The sequence below is a fragment of the Syngnathus typhle genome, linkage group LG14 (genome assembly GCF_033458585.1).
Source record: "Syngnathus typhle isolate RoL2023-S1 ecotype Sweden linkage group LG14, RoL_Styp_1.0, whole genome shotgun sequence".
Taxonomy (NCBI): Eukaryota; Metazoa; Chordata; class Actinopteri; order Syngnathiformes; family Syngnathidae; genus Syngnathus; species Syngnathus typhle.
The window spans coordinates 7770063-7794923 of NC_083751.1; the positions used below are offsets into that span (position 1 = coordinate 7770063).

Consider the following 24861-nt stretch of genomic DNA (forward strand, 5'->3'; position numbering starts at 1 on the left):
CGAAGGCCCACATTATTTTTTTTATAACGTTTTATCTTAAAGAAGGTCAGATAGGCTTTTGCAACAATAAGTTATGAGAGGAAGGGAGGAATCAGATAAGCTCCAGCTGGGAGTTCAAGGAATTTTCTGGATCTAGACAATAAGCTGAGTTGGAGGAAGTGAATGAGAGACAACAACCTGGAATGGATACATTGCATGGTAACAATTTAGGGATGATAAGGTTTAACATTTTTTTAAAGACAAAGTGCAAACGGTGATAAATCTTTACAGCTAATAGAGAGTAGACAGCTACAAGATAAACAACAAATATTTAGAAGGTCATTTAATGTAGGAGATAAATGGACCAATAACAAGGAATAGGGAAAATGTTTGAACATGCGAATACATTAAAGCTGCTATTAAAGGGTAAATTGGGAATTAAGCATTTTAGGCCAATTTATTTCCATAATGAATATTAAAAGAAATCGAGCAATTGAACCATTTAGGGAGGATTACAGAAGCACTATTATGAAAATGACAAATGATTTGAACAGGGGGCTGAATTGGACATGAGACAAAGATAATATTAAAAGATACACTGACAAAAGCACATGTATAATCAGTGTTTGTTTTTATTTGGTATATGTATGTTGTTTTTACCTAATCGAATTGATTAAATTGGTCAAATTAAATTGACATGAATTATTGAATGAAATGGGCTTTACATTTTATATTCTATTAAGTCAAAAGGCACTGATGGATGAGATGGTGAGTTGGATCAATTATAATTGATATTATATTATATTTTATCAATGCATACAAATTTCTAATATCTATTCGTCCATTATGTACTTATGTATTTAATATATTTGCTAGTGTTTTGACACAAACAACATTTGTCTTGGTATGTATTTAATATATTTACTCGTGTTTTGACGCGAACAAGTACTACTCATGCAACTGATGCACGGCAGCGCGTTTGTGGAAAAGCCTATCTTCCAATTAGTTTCATATTTCATCCATCTTCATTTCTCTTAGTTTTAGCCTCTCATGTTTAAAATGTGACATATTTTAACGTATTTTATGGGCGTGTATTGTTTTCAAAAGCAGAACAGACTACACACGTTTCTTTTATAGTTTCTTTTCGTCAGGCTATAACGAGGGCAGCTAAAGTGCAGGTCTATCGTTGGGGACCTTCGGCTTTGTCAAAAAGAAGTCAGCCAACAGCCTAAGCTACGTAGGGTAGCACTGTTTTGCATCTCCTGATAGTTTATAGGTAATTTGTTAAAGAATCTACGCGTATATACATTGTTGAATACTTAACCCGGAACGGAGAGGTGACTACAGGCTAACCATGATAACATCTGCTGGTAAGTTGTGATGACGGAAATGATTTTTACTAGCCTCAAGTGTAGCTAGCTGCCATTGATATTAGCTGAGTCACACAGATCTGTCAGTTAGCATGTAGCCTAAAAGACCCCCCGAAAATCTTAGATTATTTGTCAATAGTTTACACACGTATATTGCAATGATGCAAGAATATTTACATCACGTTAAATGTAACGCAACGTGTTGGAAATATAGTACAGAGGGATTTCTCTTTACCCCTACTAATGCGGACTCTGTTAGCTATCCATCATAGTGGCAAGTAACACAAATGCTGTCAAAATCAAGCAACATAGGAGTAATGGAACATACGTTTTAACATACGGTTTGTTTTTATTAAAAGTCTGCAATTAAACATGTACTGAATTCCCCTCTCAGCTGGAATAATTTCCCTCCTTGATGAGGAGGAACCACAGCTCAAGGTAGGACCCTTAACAAGGCACACCATTGAGTTTCAAATAAACAGTTCTGTTTAAAACATTTGTTTGAATTCTATTTGTAGGTGTTTGCACTTCAGAAGCTTGACTACCTTGTCAATGACTTCTGGGCTGAAATTTCAGGATCTGTTGACAAAATGTAAGTGGCACACTTTTGGTATTTATTTAAGCAATGCGCCAATAACATACAAGGCGTCCTCAGTTTATGATGAAGTTCTGTTTCAATGGTTGTGCTGTACCTTGAGTTTGGATGATAAAGCATGAAGTAGTTAAGATGTTGTTATGGTACGCAGTACAGTACTAGAGTCATAATTACAGTATTTGTATAAAAATAACTTACTTACTATAATTATCATACAATAAAAAGAAAACAGCAATTATGCTGTTAACAGGGTGAACATTCTGATGTAGCGTGTGGTTTGTGACCTCAAAATGTATTTTAGGACCAGCAAGAAGAACAAAAACTTGCTCAATATTGTGGATGACATCATTGAGTATAAATCAGTATGCTTTTGTAATCATGTGTGGGGGTTTTTTCCCTCTGTGTTCTACATGTGCAGTGAGGTCTTATATGAAGATGAGACATTCCACAACAGAGAATTTGCTGCTCTGGTGGCCTCAAAGGTCTTTTATCATCTTGGAGCATTTGAAGAATCTCTGAACTACGCGCTTGGTGCTGGGGATCTCTTCAATGTCACTGATGACACTGAATATGTGGAAACCATCATTGGTGAGTGGTGAAAGATTATCACGACAGTATCGCTTATTATTGTTTGAAGGGATGGTGTTTGGCTGTTTCTAGCGGCGGAACAATGGTGACACCTGTCATGATTTTTGTTTTCTCCTGCTAGCCAAATGCATCGATCATTACACCAAACTGCGTGTGGAGAACGCTGAACTGCCAGAGGATGAAGAGAGGAAAAGTATCGACCCTCGCCTTGAGGGCATTGTCAACAAGATGTTCCTGCGATGCCTCAATGACCACAAGTACAAGCAGGCCATCGGAATTGCCTTGGAAACTCGGCGCCTTGACATGTTTGAGAAGACCATCTTAGAATCAGTAATGCTGACACTTACACTTCACCGTTCATTTATGTTAATGGATGATGAATTAAATATCGGGGTTTTTTCCTGTTTCCTCTTATGCAGAATGATGTCAGTGGGCTTCTTGCTTACAGTCTGAAGGTGTGCATGTCCCTTATGCAAAACAAGAAGTTCCGTAATGAGGTACTGCGGGTTCTGGTTAAGCTCTATATGAACCTGGAGAAGCCTGATTTTATCAACGTCTGTCAGGTAATTGCAGACATTCTCTTCAAAACTCCTTTTTTGTGGATCTTCCCAAATTCACTCAGGTCTACAATGTTCTGCCACACCTGAGTCAGCTCCAAATACTTTTTCCTCCTCCTACTACTATAGTGCCTGATATTCCTGGATGATCCTCAAGCTGTCAGCGACATCTTGGAAAAGTTGGTGAAGGAAGATAATCTGCTAATGGCCTACCAGATCTGCTTTGATTTGTACGAGAGTGCCAGCCAGCAGTTTCTCTCCTCTGTCATCCAAAACCTTCGAACAGTTGGAACACCAATCCCAGCAGTTCCTGGTTCCACTAATACAGGCACTGTGTCCACTACAGAGGACAGGTGAGCATGACGTTAAATGACACAGAGTTTGAATAAATATGAATGACTCTCCTATTGTTTGCATTATAATAAAAATAAACTTAAAGCATCTTGTTTAGTTACCTGTTCAAGTGAACAAATTTCTTTTCCCAGCGAGGCAATGGAGACCGATGACAAAGTTGGCAGCTCCCTTGCAGGAAAGTCAGCAGAGACGGTAAAGGATCCTGCCACATCTGTTGTCGGTCTCTGAGAAACCCGAAATTGGACATTAACTCATCATTTCGCTCGTTATTACATTCATAGAAGGACGAGCCCAAAGACCAGAACGCCAAGATGATCAAAATCCTCAGCGGAGAGATGGCCATCGAGTTGCACTTGCAGTTCCTAATTCGCAACAACAACACTGATCTTATGATCCTCAAAAACACTAAGGTAAGATCCAAGTCCAGAGCATCTGGAAAAAAAATCAGGCACTTTGTGTAAAAAGAAAAAAAAGGTTACCTAGAAATGCCTGTGCTTGTGTGGCCTTGGTCATATTTTAGAAAGAAATAGTTGCTATGCAGTGTCCTTTTTGAATGCAATTCTCCCATCTCATTTCAGGATGCGGTGCGAAATTCAGTGTGCCACACGGCCACGGTCATAGCCAACTCTTTCATGCACACTGGTACCACAAGTGACCAGTTCCTCAGGTAAGCATTTTATTCAAAATGTTATCTTGAGAAATATATTCACAAATAGTGATGTTTCTAGCTAACCCACCACCCCTCCGGTTTTTTTTGTTTTCTTTTTTAAATAAATAAAATGCAGAGAAAACCTTGAATGGCTTGCCAGAGCCACCAACTGGGCAAAATTCACAGCAACAGCAAGCCTCGGTGTCATTCACAAGGTCGGTCAAAATGAGAGTAATCAATCAAGAACAAAGAAAATCCTATTTCACTTTTGTAAATAAACGTAATTGAAGTCTCTAGTGCTGCTTGTTATTTAAGTTATTGTTATTTCTTCCTTAGGGTCATGAAAAAGAGGCCCTTCAGTTAATGGCCACGTACTTGCCAAAGGACACTTCCCCTGGCTCTGCCTACCAGGAGGGAGGAGGTCTCTACGCTCTGGGCCTCATCCATGCCAATCATGGCGGAGACATCATCGACTACCTTCTCAGTCAGCTCAAAAATGCCAGCAATGATGTAAATGCTTGAACATGCAAATAGTGACAAGTTATTGAGCTTCCTACCTGACGATGTGCTTCATCTTTTTCTTTTGTTTGAACAGATTGTTCGTCACGGGGGTGCTCTTGGTCTTGGTCTGGCTGCCTTGGGAACCGCGAGACAGGATGTGTATGACCTCCTCAAGTCCAATCTGTATCAGGATGATGCTGTCACTGGTATGTGGAACCAAGAAAAAATGTCATGTTCTAAAAAAAACAAAAAAAACCTGACAGGCATCTGACCTATCCAAAAATACTGCTCACATCAAGAATTACTTATCACGTTTGTCCTGCCAGGTGAGGCTGCGGGCCTAGCCTTGGGTCTTGTCATGCTGGGCTCCAAGTCCGCTCAGGCCATTGAGGACATGGTGGGCTATGCACAGGAGACCCAACACGAAAAAATCTTGCGTGGTCTGGCGGTGGGAATCGCTTTGGTCATGTACGGACGCATGGAGGAGGCTGATGCCCTCATTGAGAGTCTTTGCAGAGACAAGGTACATTTTACAAAGAGTTTGATGTGCATAAAATTGTAGCTGCACATTCAGACACCTGTTCTCAAAGCACCGCTTTCTCTTTCTGATTTTTAGGACCCCATTCTGCGGAGGTCTGGTATGTACACCGTAGGCATGGCCTACTGCGGCTCTGGGAACAACAAGGCCATCCGACGCCTGCTACATGTCGCTGTAAGTGTATATTGCTTGGTCCACTTCACCGACCATTACATATACATATACATATACAGCTGTGATGCAAATTTCAGCGATATAGAAGTATGATACTATAATATAGATGTTTAATTCAGAATTTATTTATACTTTTTAACACTTTATTGTACATATCAACAGTTGCAGGATTAGTTGCAACTTTCAGGTTCTCCCATCAGAGGTGGTGTGCTGATATTCAGAGCATTTTTAAAAATCCGCCCTCTAGATGGCACCATCAGAACGTTAGTATCAATAGGAGGAGGTCTCCCGTATTGAAACTTGAGGAAAGTGTCTGGATGAAGATTATTTGCAGAGTTTGAAACAGGGCCATATTTGCATTAGTGAAATGACCGCTTTCTTTATCTTAAGGTGAGTGACGTAAACGATGATGTCAGGAGGGCAGCTGTCGAGTCCATTGGTTTCATCTTGTTCAGGTAAGGACCAGATGGATTAAATTAAAATGGCAATGCCTTTATAATTCTGTCTCATTTACCAGTGGTTCCATTGCTTGCATTTCATGGATTCTATCTTTTATTTATCCCACATTTATCTCATTGGTTTATATTGGGATTCTTTTGCTCTGTTGTTATTGTTGTGGTTGTAAAAGGTCCCTCCTCTGTAGATAATTGTCTGTAGTCTGCATTTTTAAAGTCTATAAGCTTTTATTAAAGTCCATGATATTGTTTAGATAGTACAACTGACCCAAAAATATAATGATAAAATGTTTTTCACCCTCCCCCTAATTTTCCAAAAATATCGATAACCATTTTTCCATGAAAAATATGGGGGAAACATTATTCCCAAAAATATTTGGTGAAAATAAATATTCCACTCCTCACTCCTTTGGGAGGAAGAGCTATCTTTTTATTTCTTTTTTTTTTTGTGGGGGGTTAAGGAAATTTTACGTCAGAGTTGGTTGTTGTAGGCAAGTCCTGTAAACATGGCCTGTCGCTAGCCATTTTTCAAAATCAGAAAAGACCGAGCCATATTTCCAGCAATGCAGAAGTCGATGCGCATTGAGCCCCCTGTCCTAGAAGTCGTTTCACGCTTTGGTATGTGAAGAGTTTATTTAACAGTTCATATAAAGTGTAAACATCAGCAGTCAAAGAAAATGAATGTTCCTTAAGGAAGACACAATCCAGTTGAGCAATACATTTTATTCAGCATGTCCGTCCGTGTTCTTAGTAATGTAGTCCTTTCATATTTTGAGCTATTTTCTACAAAAACATTTGATCATATCAGTACGATATTGGCAGTACAAAATGCATCATCTCTAGAGATGTAGCTACATTTGATCTGAGATGGTTGTACTGTACAATGCATTGCCCAAATTAAGTGCATTTTTTTCCTGTACAGTTGACAGGGCGCAATACATTACATCACATTCACGTTTTAAACCCACTCAAGTAATTTCATGCATTGTCTGATTATCTAATTTGTTTGTTTCAAACACTTTCGAATGTTATTTGGTCTCTCGTAATAGTGAACGATCTGTTTATTAGCATAAGATATACTAGATGGTTAGAAGTTTTCATTTCTGAAAGGTTACAGTCTCTTTTGTTTCGCTATATCACAAGTGGTGTAAACAAATTTTGACGATATAAGATGGCAAAATTCCTCATTTTGCAGTCTTGTAATGGAAGGTTTTCAGCACAATCCAAGCCGCTTCTTGCTGCTTTGTTTTGATTGGATTCATAGGCGGCTCATATCTTCTTCCTGATTGCTCATATGTTCTTCCTGATTGGCATCATAATTGTCAGCAAAATGAATTGTGTTTAACACAACACCGCTAGATGAATGGGCAGGTGGCTGGCATCTTGGCGAACTTTGGTGGTTCACTGTCCCAATGCCGTTCCTCATGCCCTTCTTCATAAATAGTTTGGAGTTTTCAGCCATGGAAGATCTGAATGAAATCCTCGTAAGAGTCCGAGAAACATTTGAGACTTTTGGATTTCTGTCCAGCTGCTGCCCCGTGTAGGTCTTATAATTGCAGGTAATGTAGCGTGCGAATGCTTCCCTAAACGTCTTGTTGAAGAGCGTGTAAACCAGCGGGTTGATGCCCGATGAGACGTAGCCCACCCACACAAAGATCTCCATCAGCCGGGAGATGATGTTCACATCACAGCTGGTGCATAGCACCGAGGTGACATTGGTGATGAAGAAGGGACACCACATGACCACAAACAGGAGGAAAACTATGCCCAGCACCTTTGAGGCACGCTGTTCGTTGCTTAGAGTCTGCATTGATTTCTTCCCCATGGTGGACATTCTGCGGAATGGGATTTCACCAACATAAGGAGGCCTTGCTGTGCCTACATTAGGGGTTTCTTCCATCTTGGAAATCCTGTCCAGCACATGAAACTGGTCGACTTGATTCGCAGTCCTAGGATGCTCCCTTTGGAATACTGTGAACACTGCCGGGTGGCTAAAGCGCTGAATCACTTTAGACCTGAGTAAATCAACCTTTTTGCGCAGCACGTGGACAGTCAGAAGGTAGATAACCATCATTATTATCAGTGGAACAAAGAATGCTGCCATGGAGCCAAACATGATGAATTCCCGGAAGGTGTCCGTTTTAAGCTGGCATGTGTGGTTACTGTTGAAGGTGATGTTGTTTCCGGGTTGGTAGTTGTGGAGTCCCTTAATTGGAATCGGGATTGCTATACCTAATGAAGAATAACAAAAATACATGAGTTTTGGTGTGGGAGGCACTTGGCAGTTTAGTTCAGTGTTTCAGGTAAAGGGAAAAAAATACTATTTTGAAAATTAATACGTAAAATTTTCTCCAGAAAGTGGATGCAACACACCAGTGCTACAGCACTAGACTGGCATCGTTGGTAACGTCTTAAATGTTTGATTTTTATCGAATATACTTTGCTTTTGCTGTTCCGGTACACCTAACCCACACCGTGTCCCTCCTAATGCTGCAGGAAATGTAACTGTTTACATTGCATCTGCTTTTATTCCATCTGGATTGTGTTTATGAGCCTATAAACCAGGTCTGCCAGGGATCTTTTGTCAAGAAATGTATTTCAAAACCTTGCCAGTGTTTGAAATCTGCCATTTGTACAGATGTGCAAAATGTATCAAAGAAGATGTGAAGTGATATGCTTACAAATGGATATAAGCCACACCAGTGCTATCTTGACCATGGCCTTGGATCTGGATTTGTACTGGCTGTGCTGAATGGGCTTCTTGATGGCACAGTAGCGATCCAGTGAGATGGCGCACAGATGCATGATGGATGCAGTCGAAAACAGCACATCCAGGAAAAGCCAAATAGGACAGATGAAGTCCGGAAGGGGCCAATCAGAATCTAAAAAAAATAAAAGACAATAGCATTCACAGCTGACTGTTATTTTCCCCGTACATTAGTTCTGGCATATTTTGGGTTTCGTGCGGTGGTCTGGTCTGGTCTGGTCAGGCCACCAATGGATTAGAAGTGGCACTCGAGAAGAACATCTGTGTTTGTTAATGTATGTGAGGTGTGACTGTGCTGGAAAGTTAAGTGGTCAAAGGCTGTTGATGGCACTAAAAGCTCTTCATCCAGATGTCCCGGAGAGTTGCAGTAATGTTTATTTTCTGTTCCAGGCATTCATTTGGCACTTAAAGTTTTCTATTCCAGACATTTTTGTACTTTTAAGAGGGTATTTTTGGATTATTTTTAATGGTGCTTTTGATCTTGGTTTCAACCTTAATATTTACAGATACTGTATGACATTCTACCATACGAGTAAAGTCTAATAATCGCATGTGATGAATTTTGAAGAAACGTCAGACACAAAACTAATCCAAGTATCTGTTCAGAGTTATTTGTTCATACAGTTTATATTTTTTATTTTGCCATTCCTAGTGTGGAAGTGACATTGACAAAATTATACTATCTGAGTGAATAGATTTTTCGAACCTTGGGCTATTTGTATTACATATAAATATATTTGATCTTTTTTCCCTACAACTAACTACTCTTAAGTAATAAATTTGGCATTCCATGCAAAAACGGACATCACTGCCAACATTTGACTTTCATCTGAAGAGCGAAACTCAAATTTCCAGTTGGGCCGTGTTTGTTTGATGACTAAAGCAGGAAGGGTGAGTTGCAAGCAAAGCCATTGTTTTATTTGTGTTAAAAGATAAAACTATCCACACTTAAGCAGCGAAATGTTTGCATGGCACGTTTACACGCACAATTAAAATGTACGCCATTAATTTCCTGTTTTTCGCCCTCTTGTCTAGTGCTGTTTAGGGTTTCCTGTTTCGCCCGCATTTGTTTATAACCATATTTCTTAGCTAAGAGTCCACATGTTTAACTTACTGTAGAGGACAGTGACCAAGGCAATTGGCATCACCAAAAGTCCCACAAGTAAATCAGCCACAGCAAGTGACATCAGGAAGTAGTTGGTGGCATTCTGCAGTTTCCTCTCAAGTGACACTGCAATTATGACCAAGATGTTCCCACCAATGGTGGGAATGATAACCAGAATAATGAGCAGGGCAGCCCACTTTAACTGAACCGTGAGGCTTTCGAATAGCGTGCTGTCAGCCTCCAGTGGAGCCACGTCTGACTGGGACATAGTGCTGCGAAGATTCCAGCGGGCCTCGTTGTGGTCTGGGCTCTGATCTCTGTGGTTTTGCAGGCTCGGTCAGCATTGTCACTGGTAGCCACTGAGAGGGGCAGGAAAGCAGGCCAAAAAGTTCAGGGGCCGTGCACCGGATAGCCCATACCCTCAGGAAATATACTATTAAAAAAGAGAACGAATTGTGGGGAAAAAAATCTGCTGTATTGTTAAGCCATAGACGTGAAGTATTTCCACGGCGATACACCAGCTGGAGTCCTCATGTTCCTTTTCCATTGGCAGATTACCTGTAAGGGCAAACAGAACAGCAATAGTCAATTCCTCAATAATACCAAAACAATTGTAAAAATAGCTTTATTCTTTAAAACAAATTCCAAATGTTAAAGGAGTGTCTCTGAGAATTTCTGAGTCGGTAAGCTGGTAAAATGTAAAAACATTTTGTCGAATTCATGTGAATCTTTGAATTGATTCAACACAAGTTAATCAAAGTTCACAATCAAGTTGCAACTTATTTAGCGCTACATTCAAAAACAAGTCATTTAACACACTGCAATTCAACTGTATAACTTTGCAAAGGTTTCTTACCGCTCCTGAGGGAGTTGCTCATAGATGTTTCAGCTCTTGAGGTTGCACTTCCAAAAATACCTGGAGCACGGCAACATTATATTTGTAGCCCTCCCATGTGCGAACATGAGACAATTCTCTCCATGTCTATGATGCGCGATTGGTTTTCCGTCCAAAATGTCTGGCTATGCATCACCTCCCACGATCACAGCTTTAGAACTTTCAGATGTTGTGGCTTCTTCTGCCTTCCTCTTTCCTTCTCGCTCTCCAGCCTCGAAAGAGCTTGTAATCGCTCCTCCTCTCTCCCCTCTCCTCTCAGTCTTGGTGAGTCACACTATGTGCATAACATATGTCTTTATGGTGGCCAAGTGCCAGTGGGTCATTTTTCGCAACCCTGTCGCCCCAATGTTTAGGTTTGTCATTTTCTTTTCTGCCCTCCATTAGAAGTTATTCAAGCACGAGCAGTGTATTGGATGAAGTGGTCAAGCATTTCTACATTTTCACTTCTGTTTGTACACCTTTTTAAAATTCCATTTTCACTGTTGAGTTCTTTTGAATGAAGCCAACAAAGCCTTTGCCGTCTCAGTCAATGTTAAAAGCAGATGCGAGGTATTGAAATATGTAAAAGACTTCACAGATGGTGAATGAGTATTTTCCACAAAGGGAGATGTGAAAAATGGTAACAGTAAATTTGTGTTTCCCTATATGTCCTTAAAGAGTAGTGTCCGCTCTCCCCACTTTAGCCAAAATATTTTTCTTATACATGCAGAGCTTGCCTATAAAAGTCATACTATATCATGTCTTGTTTATTACAACACTGTCCAGGTGTTTTCGGTTTGTATTTGAATCATAATGTGTCACAGTCAGGAAGCAGGTTAAAAGATCTTATCTCTGAAGTATTGCCACAAATACAGCGATAATCTGTTTTCGTGCCACTTTCGTTTACCGCATGACGTTCCTTCCAAAGGCCTGGGATATGTAGACCGATGAAATCACAGCTGTATCAACTGCTGCCACTCCTCTTGACGCATATGAGGCATGCACACTATGATTTAGTACCTAATTAAACAGGCCAATGATACATTCAGAAGACATCACAGGCACTATTGGAGGACGTCATCTGACTACCAGAATAGAAAACTTTATCTCTATAAATTAACTTAAATCAAAAGGCCATCTAGAGCTGTCATGTAAATCAAGTTTGATAATTGTCTGTGTGTTCACACTCATCTTTTGAGTCCAGAACCAGTTTCGAGCATGTGCCGAAAACATGTCTTCAATTATAGTAATGCAGGACTTGACATCAGCAACCCAATGGCAATTAAATATAAACTCGGAATCGCCTTTGGGATCAACAAAACAACGACAGCAAATTTGATCATCAATTAATTTTGACGCCTCTAACCATAACGTTTTTAATTTTCTCTTGTTGCTTTCTTTCAACATGTGGTCTAGCAGTCCCGTTTAAATGTCCGTCCATTATTCTGAAACAATGAGAATTTTCCATTGTACATCTACCATTTGAGTTCTTATAGAGAAGTGTAACAGGACTTGCAAAGCACATCCCATTGTGTTTTTCCTTAACACCAAACACAGTATTCCTTCTTTTTTTCTTGTCACAGTTGTGTACAGAATCAAATTCCTTCTTTTTGAAAGATGGCTTGAACAGATCCTGTTCCCTAACACAGCTACAGTAGATCTGGCTGTGCTGGTTTCAGTTCTTGTGACTCATTTGTTCAATTCTTGAAACGCATTCTTTGGAACAAATCATCTTGACAGAATCTCCATACTACAAAGCTTCATTTTGACAAAAGTCAATATCAAAACAACCTTGCGATTCCAATACCACTATATTGTTCTTGATTCTGTTCGACTCTTTGAATCAGCCTTTAAAAATAAAAAAATAAAATCTTGTATTTTCAGAACTCCTGAGCAGTGTCCCAGTGTTGTGTCCCTTTTGTCAGAGAGCTACAACCCCCACGTTCGCTGTGGTGCTGCCATGGCTTTGGGCATCTGCTGTGCTGGAACGGGCAACAAGGTGAGCTACCAAGTACATTTTCCACGTGAACAACTACAGGATACTGAACAAATGAGGAATCTTGAATGAGTTGACCCACAGTTGTTATCAAAGAAAAGCACAAATCCTCAGGCTATGTCTCACAATGTCCAGGTACAAAGAGTCTTTGGTTTACAATGTCCTGATTAGAATACACCAAAGTAAATGATTGTTTTAGTACTAGTCTTGATGTCCGCTTTTAAAAGCAACCGCTCGAGAAGAACTGGGTGAGTGTATATACACCGCTGCCCCAGCTTATTAGGCCCTTTATTGGGAGAGTGATGGTGTTGTGGCCAGAGAAGTAGGTCACCTATTTAAAGGAATGAATTACTTGGTTGTCATTTAAACACCTTGTTCTTAGGAAAATTGTTGCTGCAACATTGTAGCTTTCGTGCATAAAAAAAAGGAGGGTGGTTGATCAGGGGATGGTTAGTAATATTTGCAAATATACTATTTTATAACAAAAACAATGATTCCATATGAATTTACATTTCGTAGACACCCTTCGGTCAAGAGAAGCCATGACTTTACTAACATCATATGGTTAACTGATGTTGGTGTTCGCTCCTAAGTGGTTGTCACATGACTGACATGAGGTGACATGTTGTGAAGCTAGATGGATGGATCGGTCGCCTCCCCCAAACTTGTCCATAAATGTTGCAGTCCTTAATGAGCTGCAGAGTGAAAACTAGAAAAAACATCTGTCTTAATAGGAGCAAATCGTGGAAGGCGGTCCTTGTTTTTACTGGAATACTGTTGTCCTGGGGAACCAGATATGGATGCCGCTAATCTCATTAATTAGTATGGTCTTGTTTCCGCTGTTAATAATGTTTGTCCTGCACATATGTTCCCCCTGTTGCACCGATGTTGCAGTTACTACAAACGGCAAATATAAAATGTGTCTATTACCAGCCCTTGTGATTTGAAGTTGCCGTAGTAAAAACTCTTGATTTGAACACATCTGTTTATCATGTTGGTTGTTTGTGCAGGAGGCCATCAATCTGTTGGAGCCCATGACCAATGACCCAGTGAACTACGTAAGACAGGGTGCTCTCATTGCCTCTGCACTCATCATGATCCAGCAAACAGAAGTCACCTGCCCCAAGGTTTGGCTCCACTGAAACAATTGTCACAGTCTTAGTGTTTTTGTATGAAAGAATAGAAAAGGGAGAAAATTGTTTCAAAAAACTTGTAGGAATCAGTTTTCTGGAAGATGGAAGGAAAGAAATGTGTCACAGCGCTACTGGAAAATAACTCGTCCTAGCATAACTTCACACACTCGCCCTGAGAGCACCTAATATATTGTCACAGACAGTTAAGAAATGCCAGACACCTTTGCAGACTGGACCGCAAAACCTTTTTTTTTGTAAAGCTAAGGTCATATGCAGAATTGTGCCAGAGCAGCTTTTTTCCAAACAGTGATATGTAATGCAGCCATTATTTTTAGCGACTCTTTTTAATCTACAAATCGTTTCTAGTTGGAGAGAGCAGCTTTATCTCTCGTAAGGTATATCCCCGAAAAAAATGCACTTGCTGGAATCGTTCCCTGCCAGGGTCATGGAAATGCTTATGTAGTCTTCACATGTTTTGCAGGTTTCATCTCAAACCTCTGCAACGAAATGAAACACTGTTGATGTCAGTGTTCAAGCCTATGACTTAGATATTAATACACTTTCTCCATTTGCCTACAGGTGAATCAATTCAGACAGCTTTATTCAAAGGTAATCAATGACAAGCATGATGATGTCATGGCCAAATTCGGTGCCATCCTGGCCCAGGGAATTCTCGATGCAGGTGAGTGTATCATATAATGTCCCTCAAATGAAGCCTTACAGAATTTCAATATATAGTAATTCAATATATATATATTTGGCTTATACTCATTATCTTTATTTTAGTTGACAAAAATTAAGTTGACAAAAATAAAATACAAAAATTGCTTGCTTGCTTATCGGCCGTTGAATTTAAAAAAATAAATAAAAATCTGATGCTGAACGGTGCCAAAATTTAGCATACCAGCCCCAATAATTGGCACGTACAGTGAATACTGACTCTGTGCCACTTTGTAGCCACAATGTGCAGTTTGGAGGATCAAACTGACACATGATACCCCTTTTTTCATCCTTCGGTGACTGTAAAGACCGTGTACTCTCAATGTAAAACAAGCACCCTTAACATCAGTCAGACGGCGGTTTTGTCTGCGCGTCTCCTAATTTGAGTTTTTTCGTGCAAGCAGAGTTAGCCTCCGCTCCATCCCTGACCACCCGTGCATTGCGACTCTGGAACAGATCACATTAAGGTTCATTAGCGGCCGGCGTTTAGCACGGCTCCACTCCGCTCTCTGCCATATGGACCGCCGGTGTCCCGCTGCTAATTGCTTTTGTGCCGTTTGTGGACTCAAGCGTACAAAAATGGCTTCACATGTGTGAGGTCCTAGCTGCGCTCTCACACTGGCACAGAACACAGCAATTTTTCACGTATGCACGAGGCCTTCGACGCATTATCTTGCGCCAGCATAAAAGTCTTTGTGCCAAAGTAGAAAGTTGCTGGTCGCTTTTAGTTGTTGTTGATGGACAGCAGCCAAGTCATAGATCGAACGCAGCACAGTAAGTGCAGTCATCGGCACGCCACGATGAGCTCGCGTGAGAGCGTCCAGACAATCCCTTACGGCTGGGATCATTTTTCACACTGTAGACATCCTCACCTTTTTTTCCACTTTGCAGAGATTACATGTGCATTCGGGACACTTGGTGTTGTGGCACCTGGAACTGAAACTTTGGGGCAGCAAGCACTCCCCTCTTTATTCAGTGTGTATTTTGTTGTCTAAATCTTCTTGGAACTCGTGAGGTGCCCTGGTCGGTCTTGTATTTAATTTGACAGGCGGAGGTGATTAGCACTCAGCTTCATTATCACGGAGCCTCATTACCAAGGAAATGTTTCTTGTACCTTCATACCCCGTACATCTCACTTGCACATCTAATCACTACCCAACGTCCTTCTCCAATCGAAAGAAACCATTTATTTGCACTTTAACTCTTCGAAGCATTTTGATGGCTTCCCAGAGACTTGTTGATTGAAACTTGAAACCTCTAAGGTCCGTTCCGAGATGCCAGTCCATCTCCCACTACTTTGAGTGTAGATCATATTTTCCCACAGGAAAGGGTAAAAATAAGTTGACCGATGTTATTAGTTTATTAATGATCCCACTGTACTTGGAAGTAACTCCTGTCTGGGGAACTCACCGGTCAAGTGTTCTTAACCTGCTGCTACATTTTGAAGAGACTCTTAAGTGCTGTTGCTGGTCGTGTGACTGATTTGGGTCAGCATTCATTTAGTGGATTGGAAGGGTTTCAACAACGGGTCAAGTCACTCTGCCAAGATGAATATACTTGATTGACACCAGGTCAGAGTTGCTTAGCTTTTATTGTCTTGGCTGCTTTCATTTGAAATGGTAAGACCAACTCCCTTGGACCATCTTTTGTGTTCATCATGATTGGACATGACAAATTCATCCTGGTTCCCTCCTATCCGTCCTTCCTGTCACTGTCTTTGCTTCTGACCAAATCCACCCTATTGTTTCCCTGTGATAGACAAGGGCGTTTGCGCTGAAACGTTTTCACACTGACGAGATGGAAGTCACCAGTTGAGGTGTTTCAACATTTTAAAAATGTTCCTTCTACAACCATCAAGATATTTTGCGATGAGCTCCTAAAATGAGCTTTTTTTTTTGGTTTTCTTCTATTTTTTCTAATAACATATTCAGCATTTTTCTGATCCGGTGATTATTTCTGGACCACCAAGCAGACGCCAACATAAACATACATGAGGCATGTCCTATTTAATACAGGATGTTACAGACAATTCATTCTTTGGTTTTATGGCTTTCCATTATACAATATGTCTGTGTTGTCTTCAAGCTGCAAGGTGATCAATGGGTCCCTCTCCCATTAACCTCTCCCATCCCGTATGTCATGGCAAGTCTGAAAGGGTTTAGTCCACAGTCACGAATCACCACATGATGTTTACTTGCAAATGGTTTTGTTGTCACACTTGGTGTGTAAGTGTGCCATCCTTGTGTTAAATACTCATCACCAGCACTCAGATTTTAATTTTGAACCTTGTGCCACTGTTACGATGTGGAAGCAATCGTTACCGAACGAGTTCCCTGATGTCTTACTCTGTCCAAATAAACAGTTGTAGACAATCTATTATCCATTCTGTCTCATACTAATGCATCATGCAGCTTTGGTTCTTATGACAACCGGGAAAGAATTTACATATGCAACAAAGCAAGCAACTGGCCCGTGTTGCCAAATCTAGCGGCTTGCTGAGTTGTGATTGGTGACGTTTGGACTATAAAGGAAGCCTGTAGACTGCAAATGAGTATTTAACCACACGCCAACAATTTTCTACTTGTCCCCTTTAACTCAGAGTAGCACTTCTGTCTGTGTTATAGGTGGACGAAATGTGAGCATCTCGCTTCAATCCAGGACTGGTCACACACACATGCCGTCAGTAGTGGGCCTGCTCGTCTTCACGCAGTTCTGGTTCTGGTTCCCCCTCTCCCATTTCCTGTCCTTGGCCTTCACACCCACCGCCATCATCGGCCTTAATAAAGATCTCAAGGTACTGACAAATCTCAGAGCACCACTGAATATTGTAAGCGTCTTTAAAATAGCTTCTATGATTTCGTTCCTGGGTGTCGACTACATTCAAGACTAGATTAAACACTAAATGTTGTCTGAATGTCAAATAACAATGCCCCCACTTGATAATGTTCAGATGCCCAAGGTGCAGTATCGCTCCAACTGTAAACCTTCCACCTTCGCCTACCCGCCAGCTCTGGAGGTTCCCAAGGAGAAGGAGAAGGAGAAGGTGAGCCAGAACCACACCTACACTCGTCTCGTCTCTCCTCTGACATGTGTCTTCGAATAATATACAGTGTATGTGATGCGTGTGTTTGTGTGCTTGACAGGTCTCTGCTGCTGTTCTCTCCATAACAGCCAAAGCAAAGAAGAAGGAGAAGGAAAAGAAAGAGAAGGAGGAGGAGAAAATGGAAGTGGTGTGTGCCATTTCTATTGTTTAAGATATTCTACATTTCTTGTTTAGTTCTCCGTGCAATGAGATGGTATCTCAGCTCTGGTGCTCATCGTCAAATGAGACATATTCTGGTCCAATCCTTTTGATTGATGTTTGGCTTTAGGAGAAGGAGGGAGCCATACTGTATGGACCCTTTTCCACAGCCAACTGTACAATGAGATCATCTGTCTGGACTATTATTTTTAAAATTTCCATTTTGGCCAAGTAGAACAACAGCCACATGTCAAATGAGAAGAATGGAGGAAAACTGGCAAGCTAAACGAATGAATCAATCACCCATCCTTTCCTTGTTTTGTTGAAAGACAACAATTACCTTCTCTTGCCTGTTACTGGCCGACAAATAAGCTACTAAGTCCAAGAAAGACAACAAAGCTCAGGCTGTGCTCCTCTGTCTGTCATAACAGGAAGTACAGGAGGGAGAGAAGGAGAAGGAGAAAGAGAAGAAGGATGAGGAGAAGGAGAAAGACAAGGACAAGGAGAAGGAGAAGAAGAAGGAGGCGGAGCCCAACTTCCAGCTGCTGGAGAACCCAGCCAGGGTGATGCCAGCCCAGCTCAAAGTGCTCAACATGCCTGACACGTGCCGCTACCAGCCCTTCAAACAGGTAACACACTTCTATTCCGGGTGGACACAGTATCGGTCAACGGTCACTGAAAGAACTTGAATCTGACAAAATAGGAGATTAAAATATAAACAAAGTTAATCATTGAAAGTTGGACATTGCTTATATATCACGGTTCAACAGAATTGTTTTTCAAATCAAACTCATAAAATAGGCCTGGGCAAAAATCTTTGAACATTATTACCACTCGTATTGTTTCATTTGTCTTCACATTTCCTCCTGCGGCCCTTTCCAAGGAGGTTGGTTTTGTCTACACGTGTTGAGATGCAAAGATGAGGTGCAGCAGCAGGACGTTAGGCCAATAAAAGCGTTTCACTCAATGGTTCCTGCATTAAACACTAGAACGCAGCGCCAGCCAGCCAGCAAAGAGGAAATACTCTTGATTGGTCCGCTCTCCTTGTAAGGCTTTGTTTTGTCATTCATAGGAAGTGCACACTTTTATAGACCTGGCTGCTGGACATCTTAGCTACACTTCAACATTAAACACGCGCATCAGCTTTCATTCATGAGTTCACCATTTTGCTTGCAGTGCACTGGAACGTCTCTCGGCTCGTTCATTTCACCAATGACTCCACCAAGTATATTATTCTGGCCATACATTCATTTGTTTGTTTGTTTGTTTAGCTACACACAGGTGGCATCATCATCATGAAGGACACTAGCGAGGAAGAGGAGGAGCTGGTGGAGCCCGTCTCAGCTCACGGCCCCAAAATCGAAGAGGAGGAGCAAGAGCCGGAACCACCCGAGCCCTTTGAGTACATTGACGAGTAGTTCAGGTACAAAACAAATTAGCACCTTGAAAAATGATACTAAGAAAATATAAAAGATGGTTACTTTGGATCTCTGTTGATATGGATGTATGTGTGTGGTTTTTTTTGTGTCTGTAGGCCTCAGAAGAGATGTCCTTCGGTTCACGCCCACTTTTTTTTCTCACTTTGTTCCTCCTGTGGCTCGCATTGTTCAGGCAAAAGCCATTTTACATGTTCACCTTGTATTTTCCTGTGTCCATACAATAAAAAGGCATATTTACAACAGATTTTTGTTCATATGTTACAGTTGTCCGTCTGGCCATCTTTTTTCTCCCAGCTGACTCTGGCTACACCCTGGACAGGTCGCCGGTTAGTTGTAGTAATAGGTGGTGGATGAAATATGAATTTAAGACTTAAATTAAGACAAAAATAGATATTAAAAAAATGTTTTCAGTGTGCTTTGAGCTTCTTTTAAGATCATCCAATTTCTCTTCATTTGACTGTCTATGAAAAAGTTCATTTTTCCCTTCCAGCACTCTTGCTCTTCCTTTTTAGTCAATCCCACAGGCGACTGACTACATGTTAACAGACCAAAAACTATGCAGGAATTGATTCTATTCTCATCTCTATTTGCTTTCAACACGCCAAGTTTCCAGCTCATGTTCGCTGGATGAATGCGGTCTCATTTTTAATGTGGGGGAATGAACACAAGAGGCAGAAGATGTTTCCCGCGTGACGCACCACATTGTTCATTTTAGACTAAGTTGGGAAAAGGGCCAACATTTGTCAAGATGTGATTTGTAACTCATCCTACCCATACGTTTCAGGATTCTTTTTTTTATTTTTTTGTTATAGTTTTTATTTCATTTTGATGGGTTTTTTTACATCAGGTTTGACAGTTTTTATTAGGTTTGTGCTTCATCTTAGTTTGGTTTTTAGTTTTGGTATTGGTTTTAGTTTTTAATGCATGGAGTATTTGTCAGTTTGAGATTTAAAAAAAGAAAAAGTAGTGTAACAAACGATTCAATTTATTTTGGACTTGACATTCTCAAATACTTGTATGAAATGTATGAAGCTCATGTATGAAATTAATTGACAAAGATGAAAATAAAATACGTTTTTGCTTTAACATCTTACAGTTGGGTTCCATTAGGTTTATAAACATGTTTTTATTTGATCTCAAAGTTTTGTTTTGTTTTTCTCCAACTTTAGTCATTGTTAGGTTTTGCGTGTGTACGTGTGGAATTTCTTTGTTGAGCTGCTTCAAGATGAGGAACAGTTGCGTGTGTAAAGGTATGAAGGCACGCTGTGATGAGTTTAGTGTGGAGGAGCTTCCCATCAACCATGCTACTTCAACCAGGAAGGTCTTTTCTTCCCAGAAGTGTGGTAGTCACTGAGGACTGCGACTCTAAAATTCTCGAGGCTTCTGGAAGCAGTGTGCAGTAGGTGGTCCAATCCTGCTGGTGTTGGCTCGTGAGTGAACGATTCGTTCAAAAGAACAAATCTTCATGGAATGAATGAAAGGATGCGCAGTGAGGAGATTATGCTTCTCGTTGGGTAATCTTTATTTTATAACACTTACAGTAGTTTTAAAATAACGTGTATGCATATACACGCCTAAAATTTGTTATCCAGTATATCATCTGCAATTTCACATTAGATTGCTGGTTTGAGATGTACTTTTATTATTATTATTATTATTATTTGAATAAACATTTATGTTCAAACTTGTCTGGTGTTTTATTCCTTGTTTTTATTTTTTGGGCCATGAAAACATAAAAATCTGACATTTGGTTAACTGCTTTATATATGTAATATATGTATGTAATATGTATATAATATGTACATGTGTTTAACGTTGTGTATATGTGTTGGTGTCCCCCAAAATAAAGAGCAAGTAGTCAAATACACATTCTTGACACGTCCAAAATGCATAAAGTTATTGGGTACACCGGAAAATGGTGGTGTACCTAATGGAGTCTCAGAGTGACGTCACAGATCAACCAGCCAATCAGGTCGTGGGGTGAGGGCGGGTGTGCCACTTTTCACTTAAACCAGGGGTGTCGACCTACAGTCTTCTAGGGGCCGCGTTCCAATATGATTTCCAAGTTACCCTCGTTAAACACACCTGCGTGAAAAGATTTTGTTCATTTTACGTTCTGCAGGAGCTAAAACTTTTCACGCAGGTGCACTTAACGAGGGAATCTTGGAAAACATATTGGAACGCGGCCCGAGGACTAGAGCTTGACACCTGTGACCTTTGACCATATTTCCCTAATAATGTGGCCTGTTATTAGGAACACTTGAAAATGGCGGTGTACCTAATGGAGTGTCTGTGTGATTCCCTCGTTAAGTGCACCTGCGTGAAAAGTTTTAGCTACTGCAGAACGTGAAAAGAGCTAAAACTTTTCACGCAGGTGCGCTTAACGAGGGCCACTTGGAAAACATATTGGAACGCGGCCCCGGGGACTAGAGCTTGACACCTATGACCTTTAACCATAATATTTCCCTAATAAAGTGGCCCGTTATTAGGTACACTTGAAAATGGCGGTGTACCTAATGGAGTGTCCGAGTGACGTCACATATCAAACAGCCAATCAGAAAGTGGGGGTGAGGGCGGGTGTGGCACTTTTCACTTTCAGGTAAGCTTTGACCATGACACTTCCCTAATGAAGTGGCCTGTTATTAGGTACACCTCATGGACACTTTAATAGGTACACCACACGAGGTAAAAAAAAAAAAAAAAGAATAAATAAATAAGAAAGTGTAGCGAACGATTCGGTGATTCTTTTGAACGAATCTTTTGAGTGAAGTGATTCCAAAGATTCCGTTCACTTAAAAGAACTGGAATGCACATCACTAAATCCTGCGGCCAAGTGACTTTCTGTTCTCTCATTCTTCTTTTCCTAGTCATGTACTTCCACTCATCATCTCACGAACATGACGAATGGCTTCTCTCTGAAGATGGGCCATACTGTTTATTCATCAGCTAATGTAGTTATTGGTTCTCCAGGATTATGTTTTTCCACGATCACATGACGTTGTTGAAGACACAAACACACATACACACATACACACACATATACACACACATACACACATACTGCGGCTGCATGTCTTTCATACTATTGTCCACTAGGTGGTGCTGAAGAACCAGGTTGCTGCAGCATGGGCTCAACTGGCGGAGTAGAATTCACAGCTCCCAGGAAAAGTGGCGTTAGGGCAGTGCTTCTCAATTATTTTCTGTTACGCCCCCCCCTAGCAAGAAGAAATCTATTCGCGCCCCCCCTCCCCACCGTGACTATCCTAACTTGTCTTGTAAGTCGTAAAATGTTGCACTGTCGCAAACGTGACAGAAGTAACAATGACAGCGCCACTGCCCCCTGCTGTAGTAAACCCGCAATTACACTTTATTCTAGTACTGCCAAAAAAAAAGCCTGTTCCCCAGGGTCACACGCGCCCCCCCAGGAATAGCACCGCCCCCCCACTATTTGAGAAGCACTGCGTTAGGGGACAATATCCACTGACCAATAAAGACATGGACCCACAACACCTGAAAGCATTTACTTGACCTACTTCCATCCAATGAGTGTGAGTCTTAATTTGTGTGTGTTTAAATGTCCTTTCTGTCATCACAAGAGAAGCAGAGCAAAAAAGTTTCCACAGTGTTGTATACAGCTACACGGCACATCTGGAGCAGTGGCAAAATGCCTGTTGGAAAAAGGTGGAATGCAAATAGCTGCAGGTTGAAATGATCCAGAAGGATCACATAATAATAATAATATAATAATTATTATTATGAGCCACAAAGTACAAGAACAGTAAATGTATTTATTCATAGCACAGATTTGATTGAACGTTTATAAAAGCCATCATTACAAAAATGAAAGTTTTTTTTTTTTAGATATGGTAATGGTAACTAGAAGTCTAAAAAAGAACATTACATTTGTAAAAAAAAAAAAAAAAGATTCTCTTTAAAAACCTTTAGCTTGTGGACATTAACCTTGATGTTGTTCTAGGATGTTGTAAAAATTTACATCATGTTTCTTTTTTTTTTAAAATAGGTTTCAGTAACATTGTCATACTTATGTCAGCTGTGTATATAAATACATCTCTTGACGTTAACATCAACCAAAATTATGAAACTTGCATCTAATAAAAACATTTTTCATTTCATCCAACCATTACAAACATGAAGTGGAAGTTTTGAGGTCAGTCAGCTCTGGACTCCAACATATTTTCATGGAGGGGAACATCTCCTGTGGTGGCCCTTCATTTCACCACAGGCGAGCACACCGCAAACTTCCTGGAAAACAAGCAGAACCAAGCCCAGAGATGTGTGTGTGTGTGTGTGGGCCGACACACATGCCAACCAAGAGCACATGCCTGCATGGAGCTCCTATTAATAATTCTGTCTCTGTCTGAGGTCATTTGTTCCTTCCATTCAACATGCACCATTTGTGCGACAACGTGTACATTTACAATGTTTTTTCCACAAACTTTTTAAATGTGTGTTTTGCTTTAAAGATGTGCACCTGACATAATAGCAAGTAATATTTCACTTGGGGACAAAAGTTGTTCTTCACTCACAAAGCAACACAATTGACTCATTAGTTTGTGTGTATTGAATTTCAGCGATAATAAGACTAATAATACAGTGCCACACTGGACAATATAAAAAGGACTACAAGAGTAAATGGTAGAGAGAATATACAAAAATTTCATTCAAGTACCAGTCAGCAATTTCAATGTTTATGTACAGTATACATATTTGTTTTTTATCCCAACTTATCTTTGCATTTTGCATGAAGTGAAAGAACATTGAACACAACATACACAGGAGACTTGCACAAAAGTAATGAAGATGACTTGTTTCAATACTATGCTGTCACACATGGAGATTTTTTTTTTCTATTTTTCTTGTCAGACTACACATTGCATTGAAAAACCTTCTGTTAAAAGTGTTCAAAACGAATCAAATGTGTGGACAACTTACCACAATGATAAAAGTACAGAAAATTCTGTAAATTCTAATAGAAATTTTGACAATCATAAAATAAATGACATTAACTGACTAAAAACAAAGAGGATGTGCATAAACTGTAATTAAAGTTCTTTACAAGTGTTTAAAATGAACAATCATGTCACGCTTGGACGCTATTTTCATCAGCAAACACTGGCATTCACCACTACACAAAAATATGTCAATAAATTCATCTATAACATGATGACATACACATACATATAAGACTGTACATACACACACATCTTACCTTGAGGTAAATACTGGTGGTCATGTAAGACATAGATTTGTGCAAATTAAAGTAAAAGATTGATAAAAAGGTCCAACTAAGGCCTGGAAAAAGAAAACAGGTGACGCGAGGGAGCTGAACTGGCTTCAACAACCTGCGGTACCCTTTTACTTGCTTGACTTCAAGGTTGTCGCCCAACATTGGTCCTTCACTTTAACGCGTAGCCTTTTTTTACAAGCAGGCATCGCCAAGTCCAATTGGATATCAAACATTGAGCTCGGGGGGACATAATCAAGGTTTCTGCGGGTCATAGTGCTGGTAGCGGTTCAGCTTCTCCGGGTCGTTGGAGGCCATGTGGGTGAAGTCCTGGAAGATGTCCTGGTAGGTTTCATCTCCTGCAACATGCAAAACCAAAACAAATAAATACAATAAAAATTGAAAAATCCCCGAATCCTATTTTTTCATATTTATGATATGTGTGTGTGTGTAGAGAAAGTAAGGATGGATGGAGCTATGCATCAACAGCTACATCAGGGGTGTCAAATTAATTTTTGTCGCGGGCCGCATCGTTCCTTTCGAGGGCCCTTATGACTGTCAACCCAAATAAATGTATGTAA

At 40.4% G+C, this 24861-nt stretch overlaps 3 protein-coding genes across 4 annotated transcripts in view; 1 reads left to right on the plus strand and 2 right to left on the minus strand.

Annotated features, from left to right (window-relative positions):
• The first annotated feature begins 1161 nt into the window (after positions 1–1161).
• Positions 1162–19279, plus strand: psmd1 (proteasome 26S subunit, non-ATPase 1). Its single transcript, XM_061296564.1, has 25 exons — positions 1162–1349; positions 1744–1787; positions 1868–1941; positions 2363–2532; positions 2654–2862; positions 2952–3095; positions 3219–3442; positions 3575–3635; positions 3725–3853; positions 4022–4110; positions 4229–4307; positions 4429–4602; positions 4688–4799; positions 4920–5116; positions 5210–5305; positions 5696–5760; positions 12391–12505; positions 13513–13629; positions 14215–14317; positions 16980–17149; positions 17306–17398; positions 17499–17585; positions 18028–18225; positions 18868–19019; positions 19131–19279. Exons 1-24 carry the CDS (start codon positions 1334–1336, stop codon positions 19012–19014), a joined length of 2913 nt encoding a protein of 970 aa, XP_061152548.1. The 5' UTR covers positions 1162–1333; the 3' UTR covers positions 19015–19019; positions 19131–19279.
• htr2b (5-hydroxytryptamine (serotonin) receptor 2B, G protein-coupled) lies at positions 6408–10779 on the minus strand. The gene is made up of 4 exons (XM_061296566.1): positions 10489–10779; positions 9642–10190; positions 8442–8642; positions 6408–7992 (listed from the first exon to the last, which is right to left on the minus strand). Exons 2-4 carry the CDS (start codon positions 9898–9900, stop codon positions 7019–7021), a joined length of 1434 nt encoding a protein of 477 aa, XP_061152550.1. The 5' UTR covers positions 9901–10190; positions 10489–10779; the 3' UTR covers positions 6408–7018.
• A 4315-nt stretch (positions 19280–23594) lies between the features above and the next one.
• The window catches only part of LOC133166939 (arf-GAP with coiled-coil, ANK repeat and PH domain-containing protein 2-like), a 32210-nt gene continuing 30943 nt past the window's right edge, over positions 23595–24861 (minus strand). For both annotated transcript variants that reach the window (XM_061297350.1, XM_061297351.1), the window contains one exon: positions 23595–24639. In XM_061297350.1, coding sequence (XP_061153334.1) covers positions 24536–24639 — 104 coding nt within the window. In that variant the 3' untranslated portion in view covers positions 23595–24535. The remainder of the gene's footprint in view (positions 24640–24861) is intronic.